The sequence below is a fragment of the Nelusetta ayraudi genome, unplaced genomic scaffold, assembly GCF_046127955.1.
Source record: "Nelusetta ayraudi isolate G7.1 ecotype Tasmania unplaced genomic scaffold, CSIRO-AGI_Nayr_v1 ptg000057l, whole genome shotgun sequence".
Classification (NCBI taxonomy): Eukaryota; Metazoa; Chordata; class Actinopteri; order Tetraodontiformes; family Monacanthidae; genus Nelusetta; species Nelusetta ayraudi.
Window position 1 is genome coordinate 694,459 of NW_027466107.1, and position 24,855 is coordinate 719,313.

The following is a 24,855-nucleotide window of genomic DNA, read 5'->3' on the forward strand; positions in this document are numbered from 1 at the left end:
GTTCACGCCGCTCGCCGGAGCGGGAGCGCAGAAAATAACATTGAAATGAGAGGGGGAAGAGGAGGAGGAGGAGGAGGAGGAGGAGGATGAAGAGGAGGAGAGAGAGCAGGGAGAGGATGGAGTTCGGTGCCGCAGTGAATGTTTGCTGTTGCTTCACTTCGACATGTTAATGGTTTGTGGCCGCAAGGGAAGATTACAAACTCGCATACGGCGCAATAGAGCGCTCTTTTTCTCCTCCTTTTCCCTCCCTCCCTCCCTCATTCTTACACACTGATGCACTAGCAGAGCACGAGCAAACAGTTCTGGTTCTATCTGGCCCTGTGACAACAGAGAGCAAAGGTCCAGTCCCGTCTGGAAGAGGAAAAACAAGGAAAACGTCAGGCCGCTGGACGGCTTTGAATAATAATCCCAGGTAAGTGACTGGAAGCTCCGAGCCGAGTTAAAAGAAAGAGAGGAGAGTTGTGCAAAGAGTCAAGTTTGAGAGCAAATCATGTGTTTGCTGCTTGACCTTTTACCTCCATTGCCAGGCCCATACAGGAAATGGTTGGGATAACTGAGCTGGATGTGATGACATCAGCTCCTCACACTCGGCGTCTATGAAAATAAGTGTGTCAGTGTCCCACTTCGGAGTGCGGTGTGTTGTTTACATTTTGGCGAGCAGGCTCACCCCAGCACCCCCCTCCCCCCTCCCCTGGCTATTCTGATAGGACCTTTAAGAAAGCAGTGCGACTAATGAGCGGTGCAGCGAGAGGAAGGCTGGTCTGATAAACACCCTGCTCCTTATCTGCCTGCCAACAGCCGCCTCCCACCTCTGCAGCACGCCGGGTGTAATGACTAACAGCTGGTTGCAGCCCACCATTTGCCAAGCTGGGAGGGGGGTTCAGATGCACCGACGGTTCTGACTATTATCTCCCCTGCCTGTGAAGTGAGCCTCTGCTACCTGGCTGCCGCCGCTGCCCGCCCACTCACCATCAGTGAGTCACGCGCCTACTCTCTACCCATGAGGCCTTGCTCCGCCGCTGCCTTCACAGCAGGACTCTGACTCACTCGCTGGTGCGCCACTCCAAGCCCGCCGTGGTGACGATGGAGGGTGCACGGCTCACCGTTCTGGAGATGGCGAGCGTGTTGACCAGCTGCCGCAGGAGGTTAATGGAGGATAAGTTTTACCTTCAGCCGGTAGGACAATATTTGAACAGGTGGAGCAGCGCTCATCTAAACAGTCCGTTTGTGGGTTTTGAGGTGCTGAACTTGAACACCTCCGGCTTCCAGATGGTCAAGTCGCTCATTTGACTTGTGGAAGAGTAAACACACTGAACTTGAAGCCTCATCAGCGAGTTTTCAGGTCTGAATGTTTGCCGATAAGTGTCGAAATTAAGAGTAGAATGGAGAAACCAGCTGCTGTGTTTTCCAAATGATGACAACAGCAAGAAGTGACTCAGTTGTGTCGCACAGAGCTTGTCATATGGCACCTTGGACCAATAGGAAGCCTCGAGCTGCTGCTAACTGGTCTCTTGCATCGCACAAAGAAACAGACTGGAAACTGTGACGCTGTGCAAGGGGCAGAAAATAAAGCTCCAGAGGAAGAAGCTGTAGCTGAAGCAGTCACTGCACGGCTGACGGGTGAAAAACACCCGTTGAAGAGGACGAGGTCACCAAGCGGCAGAGACTGAGCCTGAGCTGTTGCAATGACAGCTTGCAAAAATCTTGTGGGGAACTACTACTGCAGATGCTAGGGCAGCATTCATGCTAATTACTTTAGCAGCGGTGCTCATCACTTCCTGTTTTCTTCCTGGTCTTGTTTTGGGGACACTGAAGGGCTGATAGTAGTTTAGTGAAAGGTACAAAGAAGCTGGTTGCTTATGGGACTCACGGAAACTGACAGAGGGAGGAAAAAAAAAACCTCCACTGGAAAGTTGGAAATGTGCAAAAGACTCTTAAGCTTTTGAACAATGCAGCTGTCTGTGCGAGGTTGCCATTTCCCAGGTCCCAATCCTAGTGCGCCGGCTTCAAACAGCTCTTTTGAAATGACTTGCAAAAAAAAAAGAAGAGGGAAATGGTTCACAGGAAAATAATAGGAAGTGGTCACATACAGACAAGAGGATCTAAAACTTCCCGCATAAACATAAAGCAGGCAGCCGACTGTGCTCTGATCCCGCCGGGTCATGTGCAGTGAGCACACGTTTGGTGGGCGGCAAAACAACCCAGTGACCTGCGAGTGGGAGGGAGCGCCACAGTTCACACAGTCTGCACGACTTGTCGGAGGTTTGTGTTGTTTTCATGCAGGGCTCAGGATTGAGACTGCACCTGCCGAGCCATGTAGCTTCGTATCTCACCTGGGAGTGCATGGCCGGTAAGAACCGGTTCTGCAGACAGAAAAAGAGGCAAGCTAATAAGTAATAATCACGGCCACTTGTCATTTGCTGTTGTTGTTTTTTACTTCTTAAAGTTAGCAGTCAGTTAAATGTACATTATCAAAAAAAGGCCCAACTTTCTCTGCGAGCGTCTCCCCAAATTGCCAGATAACATACAAAAAAAGAGGACAAACCAGTACATTGTAAAGCTGCACATTTTGTACCAGATACAATAATAAAATTGCTACATTAAGTGGTTAAAAATACAAAGGGGAGAAGGAAAAAAAAAAAAAAAAATCATATATTGATATTTTAAAACATCTTTAAAAAGAACAATACGATGTTATTTCATTTTCCTTAACTAGCCAAGAAAAAAATGTTTTTAGTAGAAAGTGCATTCTAAATAACAAAGAAAGGAGGAGGAGAATCATTCAGCACACTTGAAGGAAAACAGCATTAAAAAAAACAACAACCCAGGGTTGGACAGAGAGCTGAGCCGCTTTCAAACAAACAACAAAAAACCAGAATGTACTTGAGGCAGCGGCTGGAGGGGCTGATGGAAGGTCGCCAGCACAGGAGGAGAGCTGGATTTTTGTCAGAGGATTATTTATTTATTTTAATAAACAGAACACAAGAAGTCAATCTTTTGCAAATACACATATGATGTCTGTTTGCTGTGGTCCCTTCCAAACCTTCCACCTCCGAGCGGGATTCTCCTCCTTTCTTTGCCTAAACGAAAAAAAAAAAAAAAAGGAAAAGAAAAGCATCCACTCAAAGTAAATCACTCGCATCCTTTCCTCCTCGACGCAGCTACAACTGCGCTCCGTTCCACAATGCGTCGTCAGTCGGTCGCTCTCCCCACCCGCCCACGCAGCAGTAAAGTGCAGAGAATGAATACACACAAATGAAAGGCTTTAATTTTACTTAAGAAAAAAAACAAAACAAAACAAAAAAACACAAGAGACGGTTACTGCGAAGCACAGCAGCGAAGCCGAGTGGGCAGCATGAGGAGCTAGTAGCGCAGCCGTGTTAAGACCCACGGAAATGTCAGGATAATTGCGGGTCTCCAGTTTAACGGGGGTGGCGGCGGCGGCGGTGGTGGCGAGGGTGAGCGTGCTCGACAACTGAGGCCGAACCACTTCAGACTGAATCCGAAGAAGCACTGCGTCAAATCGACTGCTTTCGTCTCTCTGCGACACCCCCACACACACAAACCCACCGAAGCAGCTCTGGGTACAAAGAACCGCAGAGAGCCGGCGGGAGGCCCGAACGTGCACATGCGCAGACGAGTCCGCCGTCTTTGGCAGTGAGCAACGGCTACGTGACGGCGGCAGTTTCTGACGAAAGCTACCCTGCAAATAGATTTAGTTCCAGCCAGTGAGCTGCATCGGTTTGGTTCTTTCCAGGATATCTGGATTTTATAATGAGCCAAATTTCTCTCAGGATCAGCCGCAGCTGTGGTTGGACTATTCAGGGCGACTGCAGCTCGGGAGGTAGAGCTGGTTGGCCAGTGACTGAAAGGTTGCCGGTTCAAACCCCAGTCTGTTGTTGTGTCCTTGGGCAAGAAGGAATCGTACGGATGTGAGTGGATGTTGGGTGGTTGGTGGTCGGAGGGCTCAGATTGGCTGTCAGGCTTCCGTCAGTGTGGCTACACATGTAGCTTCCCACCACCAGTGTGGCTGCGGTGTGGATGAATAATGGGTTCACTGCAAAGCACTTTGGGTGCCTTGAAAAGCGCGATATAATTTCAATCCATTATTATTCAATCATTTATATCTTGAAAGCATCATCAGTGTTTCTTTGGTAGTTATACAGCTTTTCAAGATTTACACTGTTTTTCTCATCTCGTGGGTTTTTGTTGTGCTGCAGATTTTCCGTGAACACGTGCACGACCTCACAGAGGCTCTCAGGCGGGACGACCACGACGATGCACGCCAGTGAAAACGGAAAGAAGCTCGACGACGATGCTGCTGCTGCTGCTGCTGCTGCTGCTGCTGCTAGAAACTCACTCAAACAACATTCACACCATCGGCTCTTACATTAATTTCTCACATTGGTGCGATCACATACGGCTGAAGTCAGAGTTTTCTTCCTCAGGACATTTCCTACCCTCCTGTCATGTGCTAACGACAGCTTATAGCGAGCTACACTGCAGAATCTCTCCTCAGCTTGAACACTGGAGCAAATGATCAGGGAACAAAATGAAAAAAAAAAGAAGAAGAAGAAAGAAACCAAACATATGAGTGATAGGTGGGTGATGGTTCTGCAGAGGCGAACATTCATCAGCTTTAGAAACGCACGGATCCACATACACTATGTCAGTACAATTATTTTAAAAAAGAAAAAAAAAAAAAAAAAAAAAAAAGGAAAGCAAAAAGTGAACGTTCCACCCCTCCACGCCAAACCAAACCAAACCTTGAGATAAAGGCCGACAGGAAGATGCATATTTACCTGCAATGAAAGAAGGAAAAGGTCCCAGGTTTTGTGTGTGTGTGTGTGTGTGTGTGTGTGTGTGTTTGTGTAGCATTTTAAAATGACCTTTAGCATGGTGACCCGTATCACTTACACAGCAGCGAAGGGAGGGAGGTTGTGTTGAATGTTGACGGGGCCCCTCAGTATGTATGTGTGACTGTGTGTGTGTGTGTGTGTGTGTGTGTGGGTGGGTGTGTGTGTGTGTGTGTGTGTGTGTGTGTGTGTGTGTGTGTGTGTGTGTGTGGCCCCTCACAGTGGCAGTATTTGACAGTTGTCAGTTTTCTGAAAAGCATCTGTTGCACTTACAGTGTGGAGAAGCTGAGGTTGCATTGATCACCAGTTAACCAGTGACCACATGGTCTCTGTGTGTGTGTTTGTGTGTGTGTGTGAGAGAGAGATATCTGATTATACCTCAACTCTATTGTAGAAAAGCGAGTCCGGCATGATGTATTCTGCATGATCATACACTGTTATCATCCAAGATTACACTATAGAAAATCTGAAATGGGAAAAAAAAACAAACAAAAAAAAAACATTAAGAAATATTTGACGTACTGGAATGGAAAGCACCGTTTAACCCATAATGTGAATCTAGACTGGACTCTGTCTGATTCAACAAATCATTTACAAAACCTTTTTTTTTCTTCTCTGATGTCCTTTAGAAGTACAAAAAAACCCCAAAACAAAACCTTTTCTGCCTTTTCCTCCCCTCAACCTATGGCACTGCGTCAATCTCTGCTGCCCCGGCTAACAGAAGCCCACCTGCATGGGTTGGGGCAGAACCAGTTACAACATTCATTTGACATTTCTGCTGGGGGGCAGAGGGGGGAGGGGGGGGGGGGGACTGGAGGCTCTGCAGTACACCAGGGGGGCCAGGTTGAGTATTGCTATGGAAGGACCTGCACAAAACACAAAATTCCTGACCAATGTGCAACCTGTAGCCGACTGGCTGCAGAGAGAAACAGTCTGAGGACAACCCGGCAGCCGCTCGACAGGAATGGGGGAGGGGGAGTGGGGGTGGGGGGGGGGGCACTTTAAATCCAACGATGTAAAAACATAAATGTGTGAAGATTTCCTTAAAAAAAAGAAAAAACAACTACAGGATTCAAAATCTCTTAGTTGAGGAAGGTATTTAAGTCGGGCGCTTACTTAAATAGAATGTGCACTACAGGTGTGTCAGTCTGAATCACATACAGAGGTGTTGGCGTTGACTTGAGCTTCTGGAGAGGACCAACCCTGCTTTCCCATCCAGGGTCTTTGCGACTGAGTCCGGTCCGTGAAGAACAGTGAGAACTGAGGAGCGGGTCGGGGGGGGTGGGGGGCCTGCAGAGCCGCGGCTCAGTTCAGTGGTGCCCCTTGTCAGGCGCGGCCATGTGGTGCAGGTAGCTGCTGTCCTCGTGGCCGCAGTGGTTCAAGGGCTCGGTCTTGAAGAGGGCGGGGGGCGGGGGCAGGTGTGAGGCTGGGGGGGCCACGGCCAGGTGGTGGTGATGGTGGTGGTGGCCGTGAGGCGGCTGGGGGTGCTGCTGGGGCTGGCCGGGCAGGTGGGGGTGGTGGTGGTGGTGGGAGGGGCTGGAGTGCAGCTGCACGTGAGCGAAGGTGTGTCCCAGGGGCGCCGCCACCGCCGCCGCGGGGCCCAGGCCCAACGGCGCCGAGGTGGTGGCAGGCGTGGCGGCCGCGGGGCTGGGCCCCGGCGGGAAGGTGGAGGTGGAGGAGGAGGAGGAGGAAGAGGAGGCGTTGTTGCTGAAGATGCCGACGGGCACGGGGCCGGCGCTGGTCTGCAGCAGCATGGGGCTGGTCACCCGGAAACACTTCTCCTTGTGCGCCTTCAGCATGTTGGAGAAGCGGAAGCGCTGGCCGCACACCTCGCACGGGTACGGCTTCTCGCCGGTGTGCGTGCGGCGGTGCCGCTTCATGTTGGGCCGGCTGGTGAAGCTCTTCCCGCAGATCTCGCAGATGAAGGGCTTCTCCCCTGCGACAGGGCGATGGAGAGGAGGCGGGAGGTGGAAATTAGAGGCCGACGAGTGAGGAAAGATCCAACAGAATGAGGAGAATAAATAAATAAATAAATGAATAATGCATCTGAATTAGGGATCTTAACAATTAATCGACTGTCCATTAAGAATTTAATCCATGACATTAAATTACTCACAATTAATTTAATATTTCTTTACACGGGTAGTTAATAGAACAGTGCAGTGGCAGGAAAGAGCAATTGAAAAAGGAAACGTTGCATCTGAAAAGCTGTTTCCCTCTGCAAAGAGTCACCGTTCTCGTTCTGCATGTTAATGAGCTGGCATCTTGAATCGAGGGTCCCTGCTGCCCGCCCGCCCGCCCGCCCACCCGCTCGGCTGGAAGCCATTACAATTCACACTCTGGCGGCGAGGAGACGCGAAGACCAGAACAACAAGCAGTTCCAGCGGAACGCCACTCTCATTAACCTCCCTGCGTGGAGCAGCCCGCCGCAGCCCACACAGCCGTCCGTCAGCGGGGCTGCTCCAGGGCCCTCCGAACGTCCTGCTCGTGCACGTCGTGCTGCCCGGAAAACCTCTTCACAGCCGCGTGCGCATCAAAAGAGGTGAAAGCTAATCTTCCCGTCCTCTCTGCATGTTGCCTGACAAGCTGAGAGGACGACATGAAGGAGAAAAAGGAGGAAAAACAGAGCCGGCCTTGGGAGCTTCAGATGCACACGGCCTATTACAGGGCACCGCCGGGCGTGTCTCTGTCTGCAGGAGGCTAAATTGGACTCTGGCATAGGTGGTGGCAAGGGGGTGGGGGAGGGTAATTACACATCGCAAATAAACCGTCAGGGCCGATGGAGAGCAGCCAGTCCGCCCACGGTGGAGAGCTGGAGGAGGCAGAGGGCCTCGCGGCGGCAGGGACGCACAGCCAGAGAGGGATGTGATGCAGTGCGCGCCCGGCCGGGTTGTCATTACAAACCACAATATATGCACGTCTGCTGTTTGATGAGCAGCGCCCTCTCATTACACCAGCAGGGCGGCGCCTCTTCAGCCTGTACAGCCATAATGTTCAGCCGGGAAACATCTTCCATTTTTAGCAGCGGATTTCTGGTGGCAGCGCGCAGGAATCGTGTTCGTACACACACACACACACACACACACACACACACACACACACACACACACACACACACACACACACACACACACACACACACACACACACACACACACACACACACACACACTGTGTTTTCGTTGGCAGACAGAGGTCAGAGGGTAACGGCGAGCAGAGAGGAACGAGCGGCCGGTCCCTGTTGGGTTCTCGCTTTTCCCGTGTTGCACCTTCTGGCCGACTGACCACGCTGCTCACGCTGCTAGAAAACACAGCGGCGGCGGTGGTTAAAGCTGCTGCACTACACTGGCCACGCCTCAGAGGGGAAAAATATGTAAAGTGCACAGAAGCAGGTGGGAGGACGGATTAAACTGCATGTTTTGGAGCGTTCAATGTCAAAGAGCCACAACTAAAAGTAAAAAAAAAAAACAAAACCCTCCTCACTGATCTATGTTGTCGCCTGCGTGCTTCAACCTGGAATGCAAGACCAGCAAAACATGTCGTACGAGCGTCCGCCAACATAACTGGGCCAACAGAGCTGAATTTTGCACGCACATTTAAAAGCCTGAACCTAAGTGCAACAGACTCACAACATTGTGTTTCAGCATCTTCTTGAAAGTTGAATCTTATTTTTTGAAGACAAGTGATTTCACAGGTGCAATGTGTGAGAACATTGTGGAACTTCAGACTCACCATCATGTTTTTTTTTTTTTTATAGGGGACTGACATGGTTCGTTTGTCATGTTCTGTTTGCCTGAGGTTTCACCCAAAATGTTCCTCAGCTACACTCTGAGTGCAACATCGACATGTGAGAGGGCGGGCGGGCGGGTGAGCAAGAGACAAAACTCGGAGCCGGTTCTAAATTTAAACCTGGTTGTTAGTTCTTCCACGGGGCTCCTGGGTCGGACTCAAGAGTTTTCTCACAAAGCTGCAGCAGCACCGGCGCTGCAACGGAAGGATTCGATCGGTACGAATCCCTGGCCGCGGCCTCGGCGAGAACAGTCGCTCCTCTCACCTGTGTGCGTTTTCATGTGCTCGTCGAAGTACTGCTTCATGTTGAAGTCTTTGCCGCACCACTGGCACATGAACTGCTTGTGTCCGATGTGGATGCTCATGTGCGAGCGCAGCTGGTACTTGTACTGGAAGCGCTCGTCGCAGTTCTGCAAGTTTGGACAGAGACAAGGAGAGGCATTCACATATAGGGGCCCCCTAACACACACACACACACACACACACACACACACACACACACACACACACACACACACACACACACACACACACACACACACACACACACACACACACACACACACCAGGTCAGTCCACAGGTCTGACACACACCAGACATTCACACTTGCACACTGCAGCGGTTGCACCAAGAGCTTTTTGTTTGTGAAACCAGGTCAGCGGCACGAGGAGCCAGGAAGCTGCATTAGTGGTTCACAAAGCGGCTCGTCGAGCTGCAACACAAAGGAAGCCGACGATGCCGCACTTACGAAAAATAAAGGCGGCTTCTTCTTAAATTGTGCGTGGAAGCGGGAAATTAGGTTACAGCTGTGAGTCAACAGTTACCTGCTGCGTGACCGGGCGGCGTGGAGAACCACACCGTGTGTGCGTGTTTGCACACCGGGTGCATTCCTGAGGCCAGTTATGCAGAATATGAATGGCAGCGGGTGGCATAATAACAGTAATGATGTCAGTGGTGAAGAGGGATAAAAAAACTGAAAGAAACAGAAGAAGACTTTTGGCGTTCACCTAGACGCAGCGTGTAATCACACGGGCCAGAGTGGCTGCTGGCTCCACCCGTTTCAAACATTTAATTAGAGCTGCTCCACCCAGACACACATGTTGGCTGTGTGTGCGCGCAGCTGGACGTAAAAAAAAAAAAAAAAAAAAAGACTTTCAGATGGAGGTGAAGCAGCTCATCTGTCAAATGTCTCAAAATACAACCAAGCCAGCGGAGCAGAAACGCGGCTCCACGGTCGAATGCAGGACCAGAGTATCGACAGGAGACGTCGTTCCCCTTTTCACAAAAGTGAAAAGATGGTGGAAGTTGGTGCCTTTTGTGAGGTCACAAAGGGCATGTTTGCCCTCTGTTTTTTTTTGTTTGACAGTTCAGACATAGCAGAGGTTTCAGCAGGGAACTGAAGACCAGAGGCCTTAACGTCCTTCTGGAGATTCACTGTTAATGACTCACAGTGCAAAGCTGCTCCAATGTCATCCAAGGTGAAGGAGTGGAATTGTGTGAGTGGAAAAGTTCAGAACATTTGGGCCCTTCATGCTCTCCCTTGGTTTTTGCCAATGTGTCACACGGTTGCCTGCCTAATGCCAAGATGACATAACCGTGGGGTGAATATTAATTTAAAAAAAAAAACAAAGAAAACTGAACTGGATGGCGCTGGTTGAAAGATGTCAGCTGAGAGGTGGAGAGTGTTGTGGTCACAGAGACGCTCCACCGCTCGGCCTAACGAGGAAAAACCTTCTCAAGGCTCCTCACAAGGCAAAAAAAACAACAAAAAACTGTTGCCGTCAGGCAGCTCGAAAATAAATACAGCTCAGGGGAACAGAGGTGATGGTTGTGTGTCAAGGCAAACAGAAAAAGTGCAGCGTCATTCAGCCCAAGGTTTGTGTAGAGATGTTGTTTTATTATGATTTATGTTAATAGACTGTATATATTTTCCAGACAGAAAGAGGAAGTGGCTGCTTTCAGAGAAGAAGCCGAGGAAGACAAAGACGAAGCAGAAGAAGCTAAAGTTGAAGAAGTCACTAGGAGTATTTAAACTACCCAACCAGGGCAGAGAAAATGGCTTTGGTCCCAGGAAGCGCCCTGACATTTCATAACGTCTTAACAACTCCTTTGTTTCCCTCTCCAAACAAGACAAGCAGGTTCAAAATCAGCATGAAGATCAGGGCTGCGGATTTTGAATGTGCTGATGCAAAGCAAAGGCGACGGTCACAGTGAAGCGAAAAGTTGTCTCTCCGTTGGGACGAAGGGAGATGTTGCAAAGCGTTGCTTTTCTTTGCTTCAGCGGTCAGCGCAAGGGGGTGAAAAAAAAGAAAGAAAAAAAAAGGACCAGCGTTGAACATGTAAGAAAATGTTGACGTTTGGCAGGTAGCGTTTGACCTGTTTTCAACAGATCAGTGGGGCAATCAGTCAATATCTGCGCTCCAGCGGCAGTCCAAAGACTGGAGACCTGTGACCTGTGATGTCGAGCCCTCTGTGGCCCACGTCCAGGTGTCGTCAGTTTTCTTTCTCTCTCTCCTTTTGACCCCGACCTCTCGCCCTCTGGAACTGAGCGGCGCAGCGGCTGCCGCTGTTACCTAAGCCGGCAAACTGCGACGCCTCTTCAGAGAGATGATTCATCATCATTGTACTTTCCAGTAGCACTCAGGATGACGCAAGAGTCTTTTGCAGTAAAAGCCTCAGACTAAGACGTGAATCCATGTGCATTTTTGTGTCACAATGCAACAGCTAGTTTGAACGGGGAAGGCGAGTCTGCACAATTGCTCGGTGGTCCTGGATGCGTGACTCAGAGGGCCGAGTGGCGTCACGCTGCGGCGACACGACGCATGACTCGCCGTCACACCGCAGGTCACGGCGCTGGATGTGGCATGAACGCACACAGAACCAGAGAAAGAGCTCAGCAATGAGGTGACCGGTGAAGAACAAGGGCTGATCGCTGATGTTCAGCTGGGAGCAAAGTGAGGGAGGAACCAGGTGGGAACCATCGTCAGGTGACCTCCTCTGAACTCCACACACCGAGCGCGACCGCGGCAACTGGACGGCGAGGAGCGAGGCGTGAAGCGGGACTGTGCCTCCGTTACACAGTGAACCAGACTGAGCTGGTTGCAACAGGTTTGACTCACTGGGTCTGGGGGGCATCGTCATGTGAATCCTACCTCACAGCGGAAAGGCTTCTCCCCAGAATGCTGCAGAGAGTGGACTTTCAGAGACATGCTGCGCTTGAAGGACTTCCCACAGGTCTCACAGGTGAAGGGCATGTCCTTGGTGTGAGCTGCAGGTACAGGGGGGTGGGGGGGGGAGACAATAATGATCATAACCATGGGAAGGAAATTGGGCTTATTTCCTTCTTGATAAGCACTAATGTCAACTCCAGAAGCTAATAAAGGTGTAATAAAGTCGAGCACGACATTAAAGACCGGCCCTTTTTTTCCAAGGTTGATTTTAATGAGCTCATGTTTTATTACTGGGGAAGATAAAGCCTGGATTATGGTGTTCAATGTAAACATCTTCACTGGAACTACAAAAGCAAGGTCAGTTTGTATTGGATTGACGCTGGCTGGGTCATGAGCTTCTTCTGTCGTGTGGGTCACATGACGACAAAGGGAAGCGCAGGAGGAAACCAGAGGCCGGACCAACTTACCAACCATGTGCTTGCGGACGTGTGCCATGGTGTAGAACTTCTTCTCGCAGATCTCGCATGAGAACTTCTTCTCGGCGTAGCCGTGCACGATCTTGATGTGCTCGTGCAGCGACCACAGCTTCTTGAAGGACTTGTTGCAGGAGACACACTGCAGGACAGCAGCAGAATTAAAAGCAGAGGGAGAAGTTAACAGGAGAGGGCTTTGGTTTGGTCACCGTCAGAAAATATGAGGAACGAAATCTGATGGACGCAGGATGGATACGGTCTGCTGTGCTCTGGCTCCCTCTGCTGGAGAAAGGTGGGTACTACAGCGATTAGCCAAAAAAAAAAAAAAGTAGATATTTATGCTTTTTTTAATGTGAACTCTCAAAAAAACTAAAGACTTTTTTTGCTCTGAATATTTAAAGAGAGGATTAGAAACTGGTATAGGGGCTGGTTTAGCGTAGATTAAATATCAGATTTGCACAGATTGGTTGCAAAAATTCTCCACTTGCGTACAACCGCAGAAAAACTGCACTGGAGACTGGAATTAGGACCAATTAAACTGCAGCCTTCAGCCGAGCAGAACTGATGGGCCCAACAAAAATATGAAACACACAAAGAGAAGACAGCGTTTAAAAAAATCTAAGCCAGACCGCATATTTTCAGTATGGTGCTATCAAAGAAAAGAGATACTCTGTTTAATAAATCCCACATGCCTTCGGGTGAACCATGGCCAAGATATCATGTGAGCCGCTTCTTTTTACACCCTGCCAGATTTTTTTTCTCATTTCTTGCAGTCATGAAAGAAAAAAAGAAACACTGCAGGGAGCTGTGATCACAGATCATTTCAGTAAATACTGCTCTTTAATGTTACGTGCAGAAGAATCTTTGTATCATACTTGCAATTCTTTCCGAAAATTTGCTATTTTGATTTAAAAAAGAAAAAAAAGATTAAGAATGCAGAAAACATGCAAAAAAAAAATATTACGCTTTCTTGCGGAGAAACAACTGACCTGGGGGTGTTGCATCTAACCTGGATCAGTGCCCTTTGTGACATCACAACAGACTGATGCTCACAAGTGTGTGTTTTAGGACAGAGCTTGACACGCACAGGTTACTGAGTCTCACGAGCTAAAAACAGACTAAGCCTTTACCTGAATGTTCTTCTCACAGTCCGTCTGCTGGTGTAAGGCCAGCTCACTCTCCAGCACAAACTTTTTGCCGCACTTGTCGCAGATCTGCATGCGGCGGTGCGTGACGTTCATGTGCTTCTCCAGGTACCAGCGTGTGTTGAAGACTCGGGGGCACTTCTCGCACGCCAGCATCTCCTTCTCCTCCGCCTCTGCCTTCCCCGCCGGCGCCGCGGAGCCCCCCGACGACGGAGCCGACCTGGCCGACCGGCGTTTGCTCTTCGGAGGCTCCATGCGTCTGCGGCGCCCTCTGGTGGTCATCCCGCCGGCGGTGGCGGCGGCGCTCAGGGCCGTTCGGAGGCTCTTCCTGCGTGGCGGGCTGGGCGCCGCTGCGGCACTGGCACCCCGCCGCGGCCTCTTTGACCTCGGCCTCACCATCTCATCTTCCTCCTCCTCCTCTTCCTCATCCTCCTCCTCTTCATCACCAGGGCTGTTCTCCTCCTCCTCCTCATCCTCCTCCTCGTCCTCTTCCTCCTCTTCCTCATCCTCCTCACTGGCTGCTCTTTCAGAGTCCTCGGCGGCAGCGTCACTTTTGTTGTCTCCCTTGCATACGTGCAGGGTCTGGTTGTTCAGGTTGACCTCCACGATGATCTGATCTCGCTTGAAGCCTCCTCCATCCTCCCCGTCCTCTTCCTCTTCCTCCTCCTCTTCCTCCTCATCGTCTTCCGTGTCCTCAGAGGTGCCGCCGCCGTTATTGTTTCCGGCCTGAGATCCCTGCGTCCCCGCCTCCTGCGCTGCTCCTCCCTCCCGGAAGTACTGCTGATGCTGAGACTGGCCCTGCTCTCCCACCGCTGTCTTTGCCGCCATCTTGTTGTCCACCAGCACGGAATAAGGCTTCCCGCCGACCTCCCTCTTGTAGAGCTTCCCCGTCAGGTCCGGGTCCTGGCTGGCCGAGTGGTAGAACGACTGGGACACTGGCGCTCTTCGCCCGTCCTCCTGTGACATACCGTCGAGGCTCGGGACAGAAATCTCCTCCTTGAAGCTCTTGCAGGATTTCATGAATTGGTGTTTGGAGGGGGGGGGGGCGACTGCAGGAGCACGAGGCGATGAAAAATGGTCAGTGCTAAGCTAGCCTAGCGAGCCCAGCTCTGCGAGGAGCGGGCCGGGGGTTGTGTCTCACGCCGATCCCCCCCTACCCTCCTCCGACCGAGGAGGCAGAAGGGAGGGGATGTGGTGAAAGACAGTCAGCCTGACTCGAACAGAGCGTCCATCCTCTCCAAAGTAGCAAACGCAGATGGAAAGACATAAAAATCGGAACCCGGGGCCTCTGTCTTTGCACGCTCACGTGCTCAAAGCCTCATCGTGTGGCGCTGGATGGCTCTCGAGTTTGTATGCAAAAGTGAAGGCAGCTGCCAGTTTCACTCTCTGCCGCCCTGCAGGGCGCCGGCGTCCAGGAGCTGCAGAGCCGGAGGCCAGCGGCCGAGTGGCGGGAGCGGAGCTGCGGCAGAGATCTCTGGGCTCGACTTGGAGTCCTGTTTACAGCGCATTACCTGGGAGAAGGAGGTGGGGAGGTACAAAAACAAAAACACAGATTACAGATTGCAGATAAGACTGAAGTGTGAAGTGAAACGAGGATAATGAGGCTCCGAGCAGCGGATTTGCCCACAGATGTTTCAGTGTGTGGGAGCGAAAAACTGAAACCCTCACTGGCTGAAAACGCCTCTTCTGCAGCAATGATACGAAAATATGTCTTTCACAGGACGATGAACTGGAAGGGGGCGGGACACTTCTCTAGAGTTTCTAGAAAACTTGCACCTGGACGTCAGAAACAGAGTCAAAGTTGTTTTTGTAAATTGGACACAAAAGCAGGAGATGGTGGAGATGAGGCGTTAAAGTGCAAGACATCCTCGCACCAGCGATCACAACCCCGAAACAATAAATAAAGGCTGCAGTGGGAGGCGACGCCCCATTTTAGTTGCATAACGTGTCATGATTTCAGGTCGGCGCCGGGTCGTTTGGGAAGAAAACAGCACGCAGCCAATAGGATGAGAAAACAAAGTGCGTTTAAATGACAAGAACGTCCACACGGGCGCAAGATAACGGACGTTTTTGGTTTTTTTCCAAAAATTGTGAAATGAACCGGTGAAACCACTCGCACGTAAACACACACACGCCGCGTGCACACCTCCCATTGACTGTTAGAGAGTAGCGCGTAACCACAGCTCAGGAGTTTGCAGTGCAAACAGAAACCACAGGAAACCCTATTTTATCTGTTCAATAAAGCAATGGCAGTGCGCACACTGCACGGCTGAATGAGATTACGCTTTGACGTGTTTGTACTGTTGTACAAACCTTCGGAGGAAACCGGGCACTTTTTTCAGCAGAAGGGCTGCACCTTCTTCTTGACTCGTGCAAGCATCTACACCAGGCATCCCTGGTTGACAGCTGACCTCAGATACCCCTCACACCCGCCTCGCCGTAACCAGGCAGCACGACAGCGATTTAGTCGGCTATATAACCTTCCTGAGCGAGAAGAGGAAAAAAAAACAAAAACGATTTCCTTTCCAGGAGGTGGTGAACATCCTCTGTGTACTGGTAAACATTTTTTTTCTCTCTCTGTGCATTCGGCACTACACTCTGTCAATAAAACTTTTGAAACTTTACCTCTGATACACATTTCTTATTAATCATACAGAAAAAAAAAAAAAAATCAAATCTCGTCACATTGAATCTAAATTAATTTTTCGAAATGATTTTTTCTTTATCTCAGCGGTGAAACAATTAAAAGTTCTCATCATGTTCCTGAGTCTTGTCCAGCTTGTTTGTTTCGCTGTTGCAGATAACAACGGAGTTAATGCGCATTTGCATCAATGTTAAAACTGAGGCGACTGTTTGATCAGCTCTCCCGTCCTCAGTTAGCAAAAGCCCGTAGGTTGAATTTGACTATCCACACACATTGAGGCCGACACACCTGTATCCTGTGCAACACCGCCTGATCCGTTCTGAGAATCACACGGCAGTTTCTGAGAGCATTACCACCACAAAGAGGGGCTGAGCCCTGTGCAGGCCAAGAAACTTAACTCCCTCTGCAACCTCAGAAGCACTCCCATGCACACGTTCATCGGTCTGGATGTCAGGGAAAGGCATAAGAGAATAAGAATAAAAAAAATAAAATAAAATGAACTGATTAAAATAGGAAACACTCCATTTTAATATCCCAAAAAAAAGAGTTGACCAAAACATGCGAATCAAGTGCAACGTTGCAACATGCAAATAAACAGATACACACGCCAATATTGACTGAAAGCCATGCAGCTGCTCGTCATTATCGCAGATGAGTCATTTCTAACTTTCAATGGCAGAGAAATACAGGCGGCTCTTTGATGTGGTGATGGGGCCGCGTGCAAAATTCTCAATATCACTTAAAATCACACTGCGCAGATCAGAGGTTCACACACAGGAAAAAAAAAGGGAGGGAAAGAAAAAGTCTGGACAGCTGTCAAAGATGAACTTTGCACCTCGATGCAAAAAAGAGAGAAAAGCCCATACATGAAATTCTTTCTGACAGCCCATTTCAGTAATCCCAAGCATAGCGAATGTGCTGCAAAACTTGCTGGGAGAGAGAGTGAAAGAGAGAGAGAGTGAGAGAGCGAAATCAAAGTTCAACAATGACTAATTTATAGCCGATGCAGTGACATGGTGGGAAAACTCATTTGGAAGAGGCTGAGCAACAGACCCCCGTCACATTCCAGGCAGATGCTTTCTGTGGCTTAAACATTTGAATGACACATGATGGGAAAGCTTTACTCAAGGGGTGACTTAAGCCAGCCACGTTAAAACTGTGCAAAAGTTCCCTGGGTGCCCGCCCCTGCGAGAGCCAAGAAGAAGACGTGACCTCTGCAGGAATCCAAATGTGTCACATTCACCTCCCGCTCCGCCGCCGCGCTCATCAGACTCTCTCTCGTCCAGTCCAACACTTTAATGAGCTTTCTCTCTAGCAGCGGCGGCGGCTCGCAGAGGAGCCGTGTGAGGGTTTGCATTCCTCACTCTGTCCAAACTCATAAGACCTTAACCGGCTCACTGTGTGGTGCGCCGCAGGAGGCGCTCCGTGCCTCTGGAGGCATTTGGCCCCCAAAGCTCCATAATCGGGTCAAAGAGCAGCGCCTGGTGTTTTAGGGTCTGGTGTAAATCGTTGGCGGTATCGAGGAACAAGTGTGTGTGTGTGTGTGTGTGTGTGAGAGAAGGTGTAGTGTGGTGGGTAGGTAGGTTGGTAGGGGGTAGAGACCACCTTTGACCCAGAGATGCCCTCATCCAAGTTAAGCGCAGACAATCTGATGTTCACTTTCTAATCCTTGTAAGGGGACAGACGACAAACTGGAAACTTGCTGTTTACTGGAATTATGAATAATATAAAATAATAAAACAATACTTAACAGGGGATTAGTAGAGGAAAAAAGACAGATTGCATTGTCTGGAATCCTAGGAAACCCAACTTCATGGAAAATTTGACAAGTAAGACGACATATGGACACAGCAGCTACTTTCTGCGTTTGCAAAACCAATGAGAAGGAGAGACGTGTGTCCTGTACGACACACACACAATGCGAATCTACATGTGCAGTGCGCCAAGTTGAAAATAACAAAAAGAGGACAACTTTAGTGCATCAAGACAGCAGTGACACCGGGGCAGGCCTGGACATCTGAGGCTATTTAGCCAGCTAGCAACACTCTCCACAAACTAACCTGCACGCAAGGAGAGCTAACTTGGCTAAGTTAGCTGTGTGTGTGTGTGTGTGTGTGTGTGTGTGTGTGTGTGTGTGTGTGTGTGTGTGTGTGTGTGTGTGTGTGTGTGTCAGTGTATTCAAGTGGACTCAGCTTCAACAACACCAACTCTATGCCACACACAACATGGAAGCTAAATGCTGTGAGTGGCTAGCGTGCAGAAGCTAGCAGGAGAGAGAGAGAGGTGTGTGGGGGGGGACTTTCACTTTTTGAAGGAAAAAAAGACCAAAGCCGCCACAGATTAAGGCTAGCCTAGCTCCGAGCTAGCTGCAGCGTCGGGTGTTTGAGCATTGACGTTAGATATGATTTCGACATTGGGGCAAATTTGTGACAGCAACGTAGGAGAAAATCCGGAGGCACGCTTCGATAAAGCAGCGCCTTTTCTTGCTGTGCAACGTCTGTTCGCAGCGCGCCTACTTCCACAACAAAAAGCCCGGAGTGCCGAGCCGAGCCTGGCGAAGCCCCGTCAGCTCGACACTGTCAAACAGTCGCTGCTTGCTTTGCTTGCATGCTAGCATCCGAGCTCACGGACGGCTTTGGCGGCGGTAGACACCTCCGTCCGGCCGGCCGGCCAACCAACCGGCGACCTGCGGGCGCCTTTCCCCCCTCCAGCAGCAGCTGTCATGCTTGGCACACACGCAAAAGTGCACATAATCGTGTCCCGCGGCACGTTTTTTGCTGTCGTTTTTTTTTTCTTTTTTAGCGTACTTACCTCGGCTGGAGAGCGACCTCCCTCTTTTTTCCCCTCCTGCGCTCGTTCCAATCAGAGTTGCACTGATTCTGGGGCTCCGGCAGGCGCACTTTTCTTTCGCACTACCATTTGCGGATGTCGTCGTGCTCGGAAGGGGGTGGTGGTAGTGGTGGTGGGTGTGGGGGTAACACGGCGATGTCTTGCGTGGAGAAAGTGCGAGGTCCCGAACGTCCACCCGTGCAAAAAAAGATGGAGCTGGAGATGGATAACGTTGCGCACCGGCGCGTTCAGCCCCGGCAGACGGCTACGTGGCCCGGCCAAGCTCTTAGCGCGTACCCCCGCCGTCCGTCCCGCGCTCATCCCCAGGCGCCGAGGCCGCTGTCTGGGCAGGCGCACGGCGGCGTGTCTGGATTCCTCCTGTCTCCCCACCACCACCACCCCCTCGACGCGCGCACACGGGCCGAGCTCACGTCTGATAACAATAATAATAATAATAATAATAATAATAATAATAATAATAATAATAATAATAATAATAATTTGTAATTTGTCAGTGAGAAAAAGAATCAACAATCCCCGAAAGACTTGGGTGCAAAGGTGCACTTGTGTATTTAAAAACAAACAAACAAAAAAAAAATAACCCGATGTTAAATAAAAAGCCAGTGGAGACTGTCAGGGAAGTGATGAGGCTGTACATGAGGTGATATTTTCTCCAGAAAAAACAAATACTGCTGGGTAACTCCTTTCACAGGATAGTGTCATTTGTGGAAGCGTGATTTAAATAGTATTTTAAATTTGAAATTATGCTAAATTTTCTCAAATATTAATTGGCCGGAGTCAATCGTGTCGTGTGCGCGCGTCTTTTGTTCGTCAGTGGACCCACGTTTATTCAAGTTTTTATATATTTGAAGATAGAAAGGTGGCGCCCTCTTGTGGTGACCATTACATTTTTATGGGCCTTGAAACGTCAGTACATTGAGCTCTGGGGATTTGAGCAAGCCTAATGAATACGTTTAGATTGAAATAAATTCTAAGCTACTTACAATTATTACACAAAATTCACTTCGCCTTTACTTGAACTATTTATCTCGAGTCAATGAACACCCTATCAATAAACTGCTATCATTAACATGATAGAAGCTGGTCATTCACTTTCCCCGTTGCTTTTTCCACTTTTCTAGACCTCACAGCTGCTGGGTCCCTTCCAAACATGTGGATGGTTCAAATTATTTCATTTTTTTTTTATAGCAAGAACTTATCAGTTTATTCTAATTTTGTTTGCAACAGGTGGTAATCTGATGGCCAAAACAGGCCGTTTTATGAAGATACACTGAGCTTCCTGGATATTTAATTTTGAGAGGTTTGCACTCCTTCAGTGTTGGATGAAAAACATCAGAAACTGGGTAACACACACCATTTAGAAAATGTACAGAACAGATAATTGACGAGTGTATCAAATATTTATCCTTAGTAAATTACACTAGTAAGTCAAAATGAATCTAAAATAAAAAAGAAATCCGACTATTAATCCCTCTGGCATGTCAGAACAGAATTTAATTCAAAATGCATAAATCATCTCGAGTCAGTTTTGTCAGTGACTACAGAGTGGACACTGATCATACAGGTTTTCAGCATATGTTGTTACACAAATTGAGACATTCCATCACCAAAACAGAGCATCACTAACAATTCTTCATCTGTGACAGCAATGGCAAATTTCCTTAAATTATGGTTTTCCAAGTGCTCTGAATGACAGTGTAGCAAAGACAAATCTTGAAAGAATTTTTTACTGCATTGTCATTTCATTTCTTGTACTATATGTGGATTTACCCCCTACTTCCTTTTAAACATGGCTGGACTTTGCTGATGTATCCGTCACAGACCGCACACTCTGTCTCCCACCCCATGCTGCTATCGGCAGAGCCCAGTCCAGAGTTGGTTGGCAGAAAGAGTGGGAGGAATGCGTGTTAAGTTTTGAGTCCTTTACCAACTCCTACAACCACTCCTTCCAAGGCCCTTGGAACAGCCAGTGGCAGCCAGAGTGGGGCAGATGTCGGGCACCGGCTATCACTGAGGCAACTGGAGCAATGTGCCCTGCCCGGAGGGCAGGTAGGTGACATTTCGAGAGCGCGAGAGCTGGAGGGCAATCTCCTCCGCGGCCTCCAGTTTACGGAGTTCCACCAGGCCATCGCCAGCATCCATCAGGGCGTTGGCGATGAGCAAAGCAGCCTGGGAGTCTCCCTCCGCTGAGATGATAGCTGCCTGCTTCTGTTGCTCTGCCTAGAAGGTGGAAGAAAAGGTTTTGTTTTTCATTGGCACTGCTTTTCCTTTGCAAGCATTACATAGACTTGTTCCACTTTAATAATGCTTTTTTTTAAATAATGCTTTTTATTTATAAAGTGCTTTTACAGGTGCTCAAAGTCACTTTACAGGTAAAAATAACATTATAAAACAACTCAAGAGATTAAGATAAATAAATAAACGATTAAAATAGATGTAACACAAGAATAAAAGAATAAAATTAAATACTTTAAAATTAAATACCTTCTCTACGACAAACCTAGCTCTCTCAGCCTCCTGCTGAGCCACCTGCTTCATTTCAACGGCCTCTGTGAACTCTTTGCCGAAGGTCAAATGTGTCTGAAAGAAGACAATGCAATTAGTGCTCTCAAGTTCAACATGCAAAGAGAATAAACACAGACAAGGTTGGCAGGTTGTGCAACAGGCTTCATACCAGCGAAACGTCGTCCAGAATGAGGCCAAAGGTGGAGGCTCTTTCTGTGAGGTCCTCACTGACCTGCCGAGACACAAGTTCTCTCTGGGTGATGAGCTCACCGGCATCGAAGCGAGCCTGTAGAAGAGGCAAAAATAAACCATCAATCACACAAGCTGCATGTTGGGCCCGATGCTATTACAATCACAATATACAAAAAACAAGCATGGGTAAAACAGTACTTACCACTACTGACTTCAAAACCTCTGTGGTGATTGAAGGCAGAACCCTCTCATCGTAATCCTCACCGATACTGGTGAAGATGTGTGGCAGCTGGGTGGTCACTGGCCGGAAGAGGATACGCAGGGTGATATTGACGTTCTGCAGATCTGTGGCGGGGGGGGATAAATTATTAATTACCATGTGTGAACCAATACAACTAAAGACAGGCCCCATTATCTCAGGGTGACTATGAACTGAAGCATCATGTCAAAGGAATGAGTTTCACCTTTGCTGCCCGTGATGACAGGCACGTTGCGTGGACGGGAGCGGCAATCATAGATGATAGGTTTCTGTACCCATGGAATGATGAAGTGTGTTCCTTCACCGGCAACAGTTTCCTGGACGCCCCTGAACCGGTCAAATATGACGGCCCGGTGCCCTGCATCAACTGTGGCGACAGGAAGTGTGTTCATTTGTCAGATCTCTTAACTATACTGAGTTTTTCTCAGAAAAACAAACACTGTCCCTAAATAATTTACAAGCATGCGTAACCGTCTGTATTCTTTCTTATGGTTTACATTCAAGAACACACTACTTAGAAGTAAAGTTATTTAAGCAACTTACCATTGTACAGTGCAGAGTTTACGATGCCACCACCGATGGCAAGGGCCAGACCCAACTTGCCAATGGACTCAAAAAGCTTGGCCATGACGGCAATCTATTAGCAGCATAGAAACACAAGAGCTAAATCAATGGACAAGGCCCAAAATCAACGTGAGCCAATTAAACAAAAAACAAGAGCAATTTAATTGTGTATGGTAGCACTTGAAAAGCTGAATGAAACTCCTGCAATTCAGTCAATGGTGGCCTTGACTTTGACTGCCGATAGATGCTAGGGCTGCGCAGTGCTAGCTGACTTAGCACACAGGTTAGCATTAGCTTCGCCGGTTGCTTAAAACAGGTGAACGAGAGACACACAAAACGGAGCACTGTGGTTCCACGACTGTGACAAGGACACCGCCTAGGCTAGTCGTGCACTTAAAACGATAAGATAAAACGCCACCACGCGTCATATTCGAGAGGAAACACAGAGCACGCAGGTTTGATGCAACACTCCGCACGTTATCTGTCACTTATGGACTTGCCGAACGCTCTCCAGTGTTCAGCCTTCACTCAAACCGCGTCATTTCACATCGCATTTACAAACTAAATAGGCACAGCCACAATTCCCAATGCGACGAGCTCGACACCGACATTTCATTGGGGCAACAACTGTTTAACTAACAGCCAAGCGTCTCGTAACTCACCTCAGTTTTGCCTGGATGTCTGTGACCTCCACCGGACACGACGTATCGCACATGAACTATCAATACCACAGCGCATGCGTAAGAGTCTCTTCTTCGCTAGTTCAGTGGCAGCCTCACAGCATAGTGACCTATTACTGCCACCCAGCGCCATTTAAACGGCATAACCCAAAAAGCTGGCCCTATGTGGAAGATTAGCCTTCAGAATAAACACAATTTTAGATTAATCATTTTGAACCTGAAGGTCTTAAAAATAAATGATGGTGTGTGTTTGATAGTGAATGCATGCGCTCTATAGGACAAACGGCTCTGAAATCTCTTTTGCAAGACTCCATCGCCCCCTCGCGATAAGATTTTTTTATTTTATTTTTTTACTTTCGTTTCACTTCCATGGCATAAAAACCGTGACGGTATTTGAAAGTGAAGACAAACTGCAGTGAGACAATAAGGTCAGTAAATCCCAAGCTTCATGTAGATCTCCAGGAAACCGTGCGGCCGACTGGAGGAGGATCTGTCGAAAACAGAAGGGACCATCGATGGCTCGTGTGTGTGACAGCTAGTGTAGATTTTGTCAGACTTGTTTCACTTCCTTGACACAGCACTGCGTGTGGCTGCCTTCCCTTTGCTGCAATGAAAAACACACATTTCTACAGATTGTGCAAAGATTCCTCGGAACTCGCAGAATCCAGATAATTCCGAAGGTGTTTAGGGTGTCATTGAGCAAGTAGTGGGGGATAATGTTACGCATATTTTGAGTATGCAGTGATTGACCTGGTTGTAAATGTTTTCGGAAAGAGTTGCGTTAACAAAGGGCCATAACGTCCAAACGACAATCCACCTGTGAGTTTGGATCGTATGAGTATGAGCGTTGTGAAATTCCAGAGAATAAAGTCAAACGCTACATTAAAGAGTAAATTTAACCAGATAAAAGTTACATGCCGATTCTCGGCACAACACGACTTCCGGCACAGAGACAAAAATAATCCGCCCCGTTTCTCTACGATGAAATGAAGACCGTCACAACCTCGGCTTTTCTACATTTTCACAGTACACGACGGCGGTAGGAAATGTTTGTGTGTTTCAAAAAGACGTCTCACTAACAACCGGAAATGTCTTGTAGTTGTTGCAGTATCATAGTTACTCCCAATAGAGGGTGGTATTTGATCAAATGTGTATCTTCTAGTTTGTTAGGGTGGGGCCATTGTTTGATTACTCGATAACTCAGCACCAGATAATAGTAACAACAACAACAACAACAACAACAATAATAATTTATTTATTTATTTAACTGAAACTAGGACTGTGAGAGTGAAAGCTCTGTTCTTCCTCTCGGGTCTTTTTTTTTTTTTTTATAATTGTGGTTCTTCCAGCAGATGGCAGATGCGAGCAAGACTGTCAAAGTGAACGGTCTGCCCGTGGACATCGACGAGGACAGGCTGAGAGATAAGCTGCTCATCCACTTCCTGAGGGCCAAGAATGGTGGAGGAGAAATTGAGTCTGTCACAGTTGGCAAGGCAACGCCCATCTCTGCCCTCATCACCTTCGAGGACCACAGAGGTCAGTGGGGTTGGGCCACAATGCATGACTGTGCATACCAAGTACTCCAATGGTGTATTTCCCTGAATTCAAAATTTTCATAGTACAGAGGCATTTTGCGATAAATGCCATATTACGCAAAATAATCATTATACGATAGCTTTCACCCTAGGAACAACATAAACATACAGGTCTTCAGTTGTGGGCCTTTA

The 24,855-nt window shown here is 48.6% G+C and overlaps 3 protein-coding genes and 2 long non-coding RNA genes across 8 annotated transcripts in view; 3 read left to right on the forward strand and 2 right to left on the reverse strand.

Moving 5' to 3' along the window:
• LOC142896770 (uncharacterized) overlaps positions 1 to 24,855 on the forward strand; it is a 69,982-nt gene that overhangs the window by 40,893 nt on the left and 4,234 nt on the right. Inside the window, exons 1-2 of one of the 4 annotated variants that reach the window (XM_076038661.1) lie at positions 23,453 to 23,556; positions 24,481 to 24,664. In XM_076038661.1, coding sequence (XP_075894776.1) covers positions 24,481 to 24,664 — 184 coding nt within the window. In that variant the 5' untranslated portion in view covers positions 23,453 to 23,556. Of the gene's footprint in view, positions 1 to 23,452; positions 23,557 to 24,011; positions 24,168 to 24,477; positions 24,665 to 24,855 lie in introns of those variants that run through there. The other 3 variants (XM_076038662.1, XM_076038660.1, XM_076038663.1) reach the window with 3 other exon arrangements.
• LOC142896870 (uncharacterized) lies at positions 45 to 4,553 on the forward strand. The gene is made up of 3 exons (XR_012928393.1): positions 45 to 416; positions 470 to 2,262; positions 3,795 to 4,553. It is a non-coding gene; the product is annotated as an uncharacterized LOC142896870 (long non-coding RNA).
• On the reverse strand, positions 5,939 to 14,461 carry znf652 (zinc finger protein 652). The gene is made up of 5 exons (XM_076038831.1): positions 13,420 to 14,461; positions 12,284 to 12,431; positions 11,799 to 11,914; positions 8,911 to 9,055; positions 5,939 to 6,792 (listed from the first exon to the last, which is right to left on the reverse strand). Exons 1-5 carry the CDS (start codon positions 14,452 to 14,454, stop codon positions 6,167 to 6,169), a joined length of 2,070 nt encoding a protein of 689 aa, XP_075894946.1. The 5' UTR covers positions 14,455 to 14,461; the 3' UTR covers positions 5,939 to 6,166.
• LOC142896871 (uncharacterized) lies at positions 12,381 to 16,055 on the forward strand. The gene is made up of 2 exons (XR_012928394.1): positions 12,381 to 13,344; positions 13,543 to 16,055. It is a non-coding gene; the product is annotated as an uncharacterized LOC142896871 (long non-coding RNA).
• On the reverse strand, positions 20,403 to 23,249 carry phb (prohibitin). The gene is made up of 7 exons (XM_076038673.1): positions 23,111 to 23,249; positions 22,428 to 22,521; positions 22,090 to 22,251; positions 21,828 to 21,970; positions 21,603 to 21,719; positions 21,413 to 21,508; positions 20,403 to 21,148 (listed from the first exon to the last, which is right to left on the reverse strand). The coding sequence occupies exons 2-7, from the start codon at positions 22,510 to 22,512 to the stop codon at positions 20,936 to 20,938; spliced, it is 816 nt and encodes a 271-aa protein (XP_075894788.1). The 5' UTR covers positions 22,513 to 22,521; positions 23,111 to 23,249; the 3' UTR covers positions 20,403 to 20,935.

Bases quoted from the DNA above. Each gene is read 5' to 3' on its own strand.
- phb (XM_076038673.1), bottom strand. From the start codon at position 22,512: ATGGCCAAGCTTTTTGAGTCCATTGGCAAGTTGGGTCTGGCCCTTGCC. The intron at 21,971-22,089 runs GTGAAACTCATT...CCCCCGCCACAG, and splicing joins TGTCATCACGGGCAGCAAAG to ATCTGCAGAACGTCAATATC. The intron at 21,720-21,827 runs GTAAGTACTGTT...CCTCTTCTACAG, and splicing joins AGGTTTTGAAGTCAGTAGTG to GCTCGCTTCGATGCCGGTGA.
- znf652 (XM_076038831.1), bottom strand. From the start codon at position 14,454: ATGAAATCCTGCAAGAGCTTCAAGGAGGAGATTTCTGTCCCGAGCCTC. The intron at 9,056-11,798 runs GTAGGATTCACA...CCAAACTTGCAG, and splicing joins AGAAGCCTTTCCGCTGTGAG to AACTGCGACGAGCGCTTCCA. The intron at 6,793-8,910 runs GTGAGAGGAGCG...GCCCTGTCGCAG, and splicing joins GCACATGAAAACGCACACAG to GGGAGAAGCCCTTCATCTGC.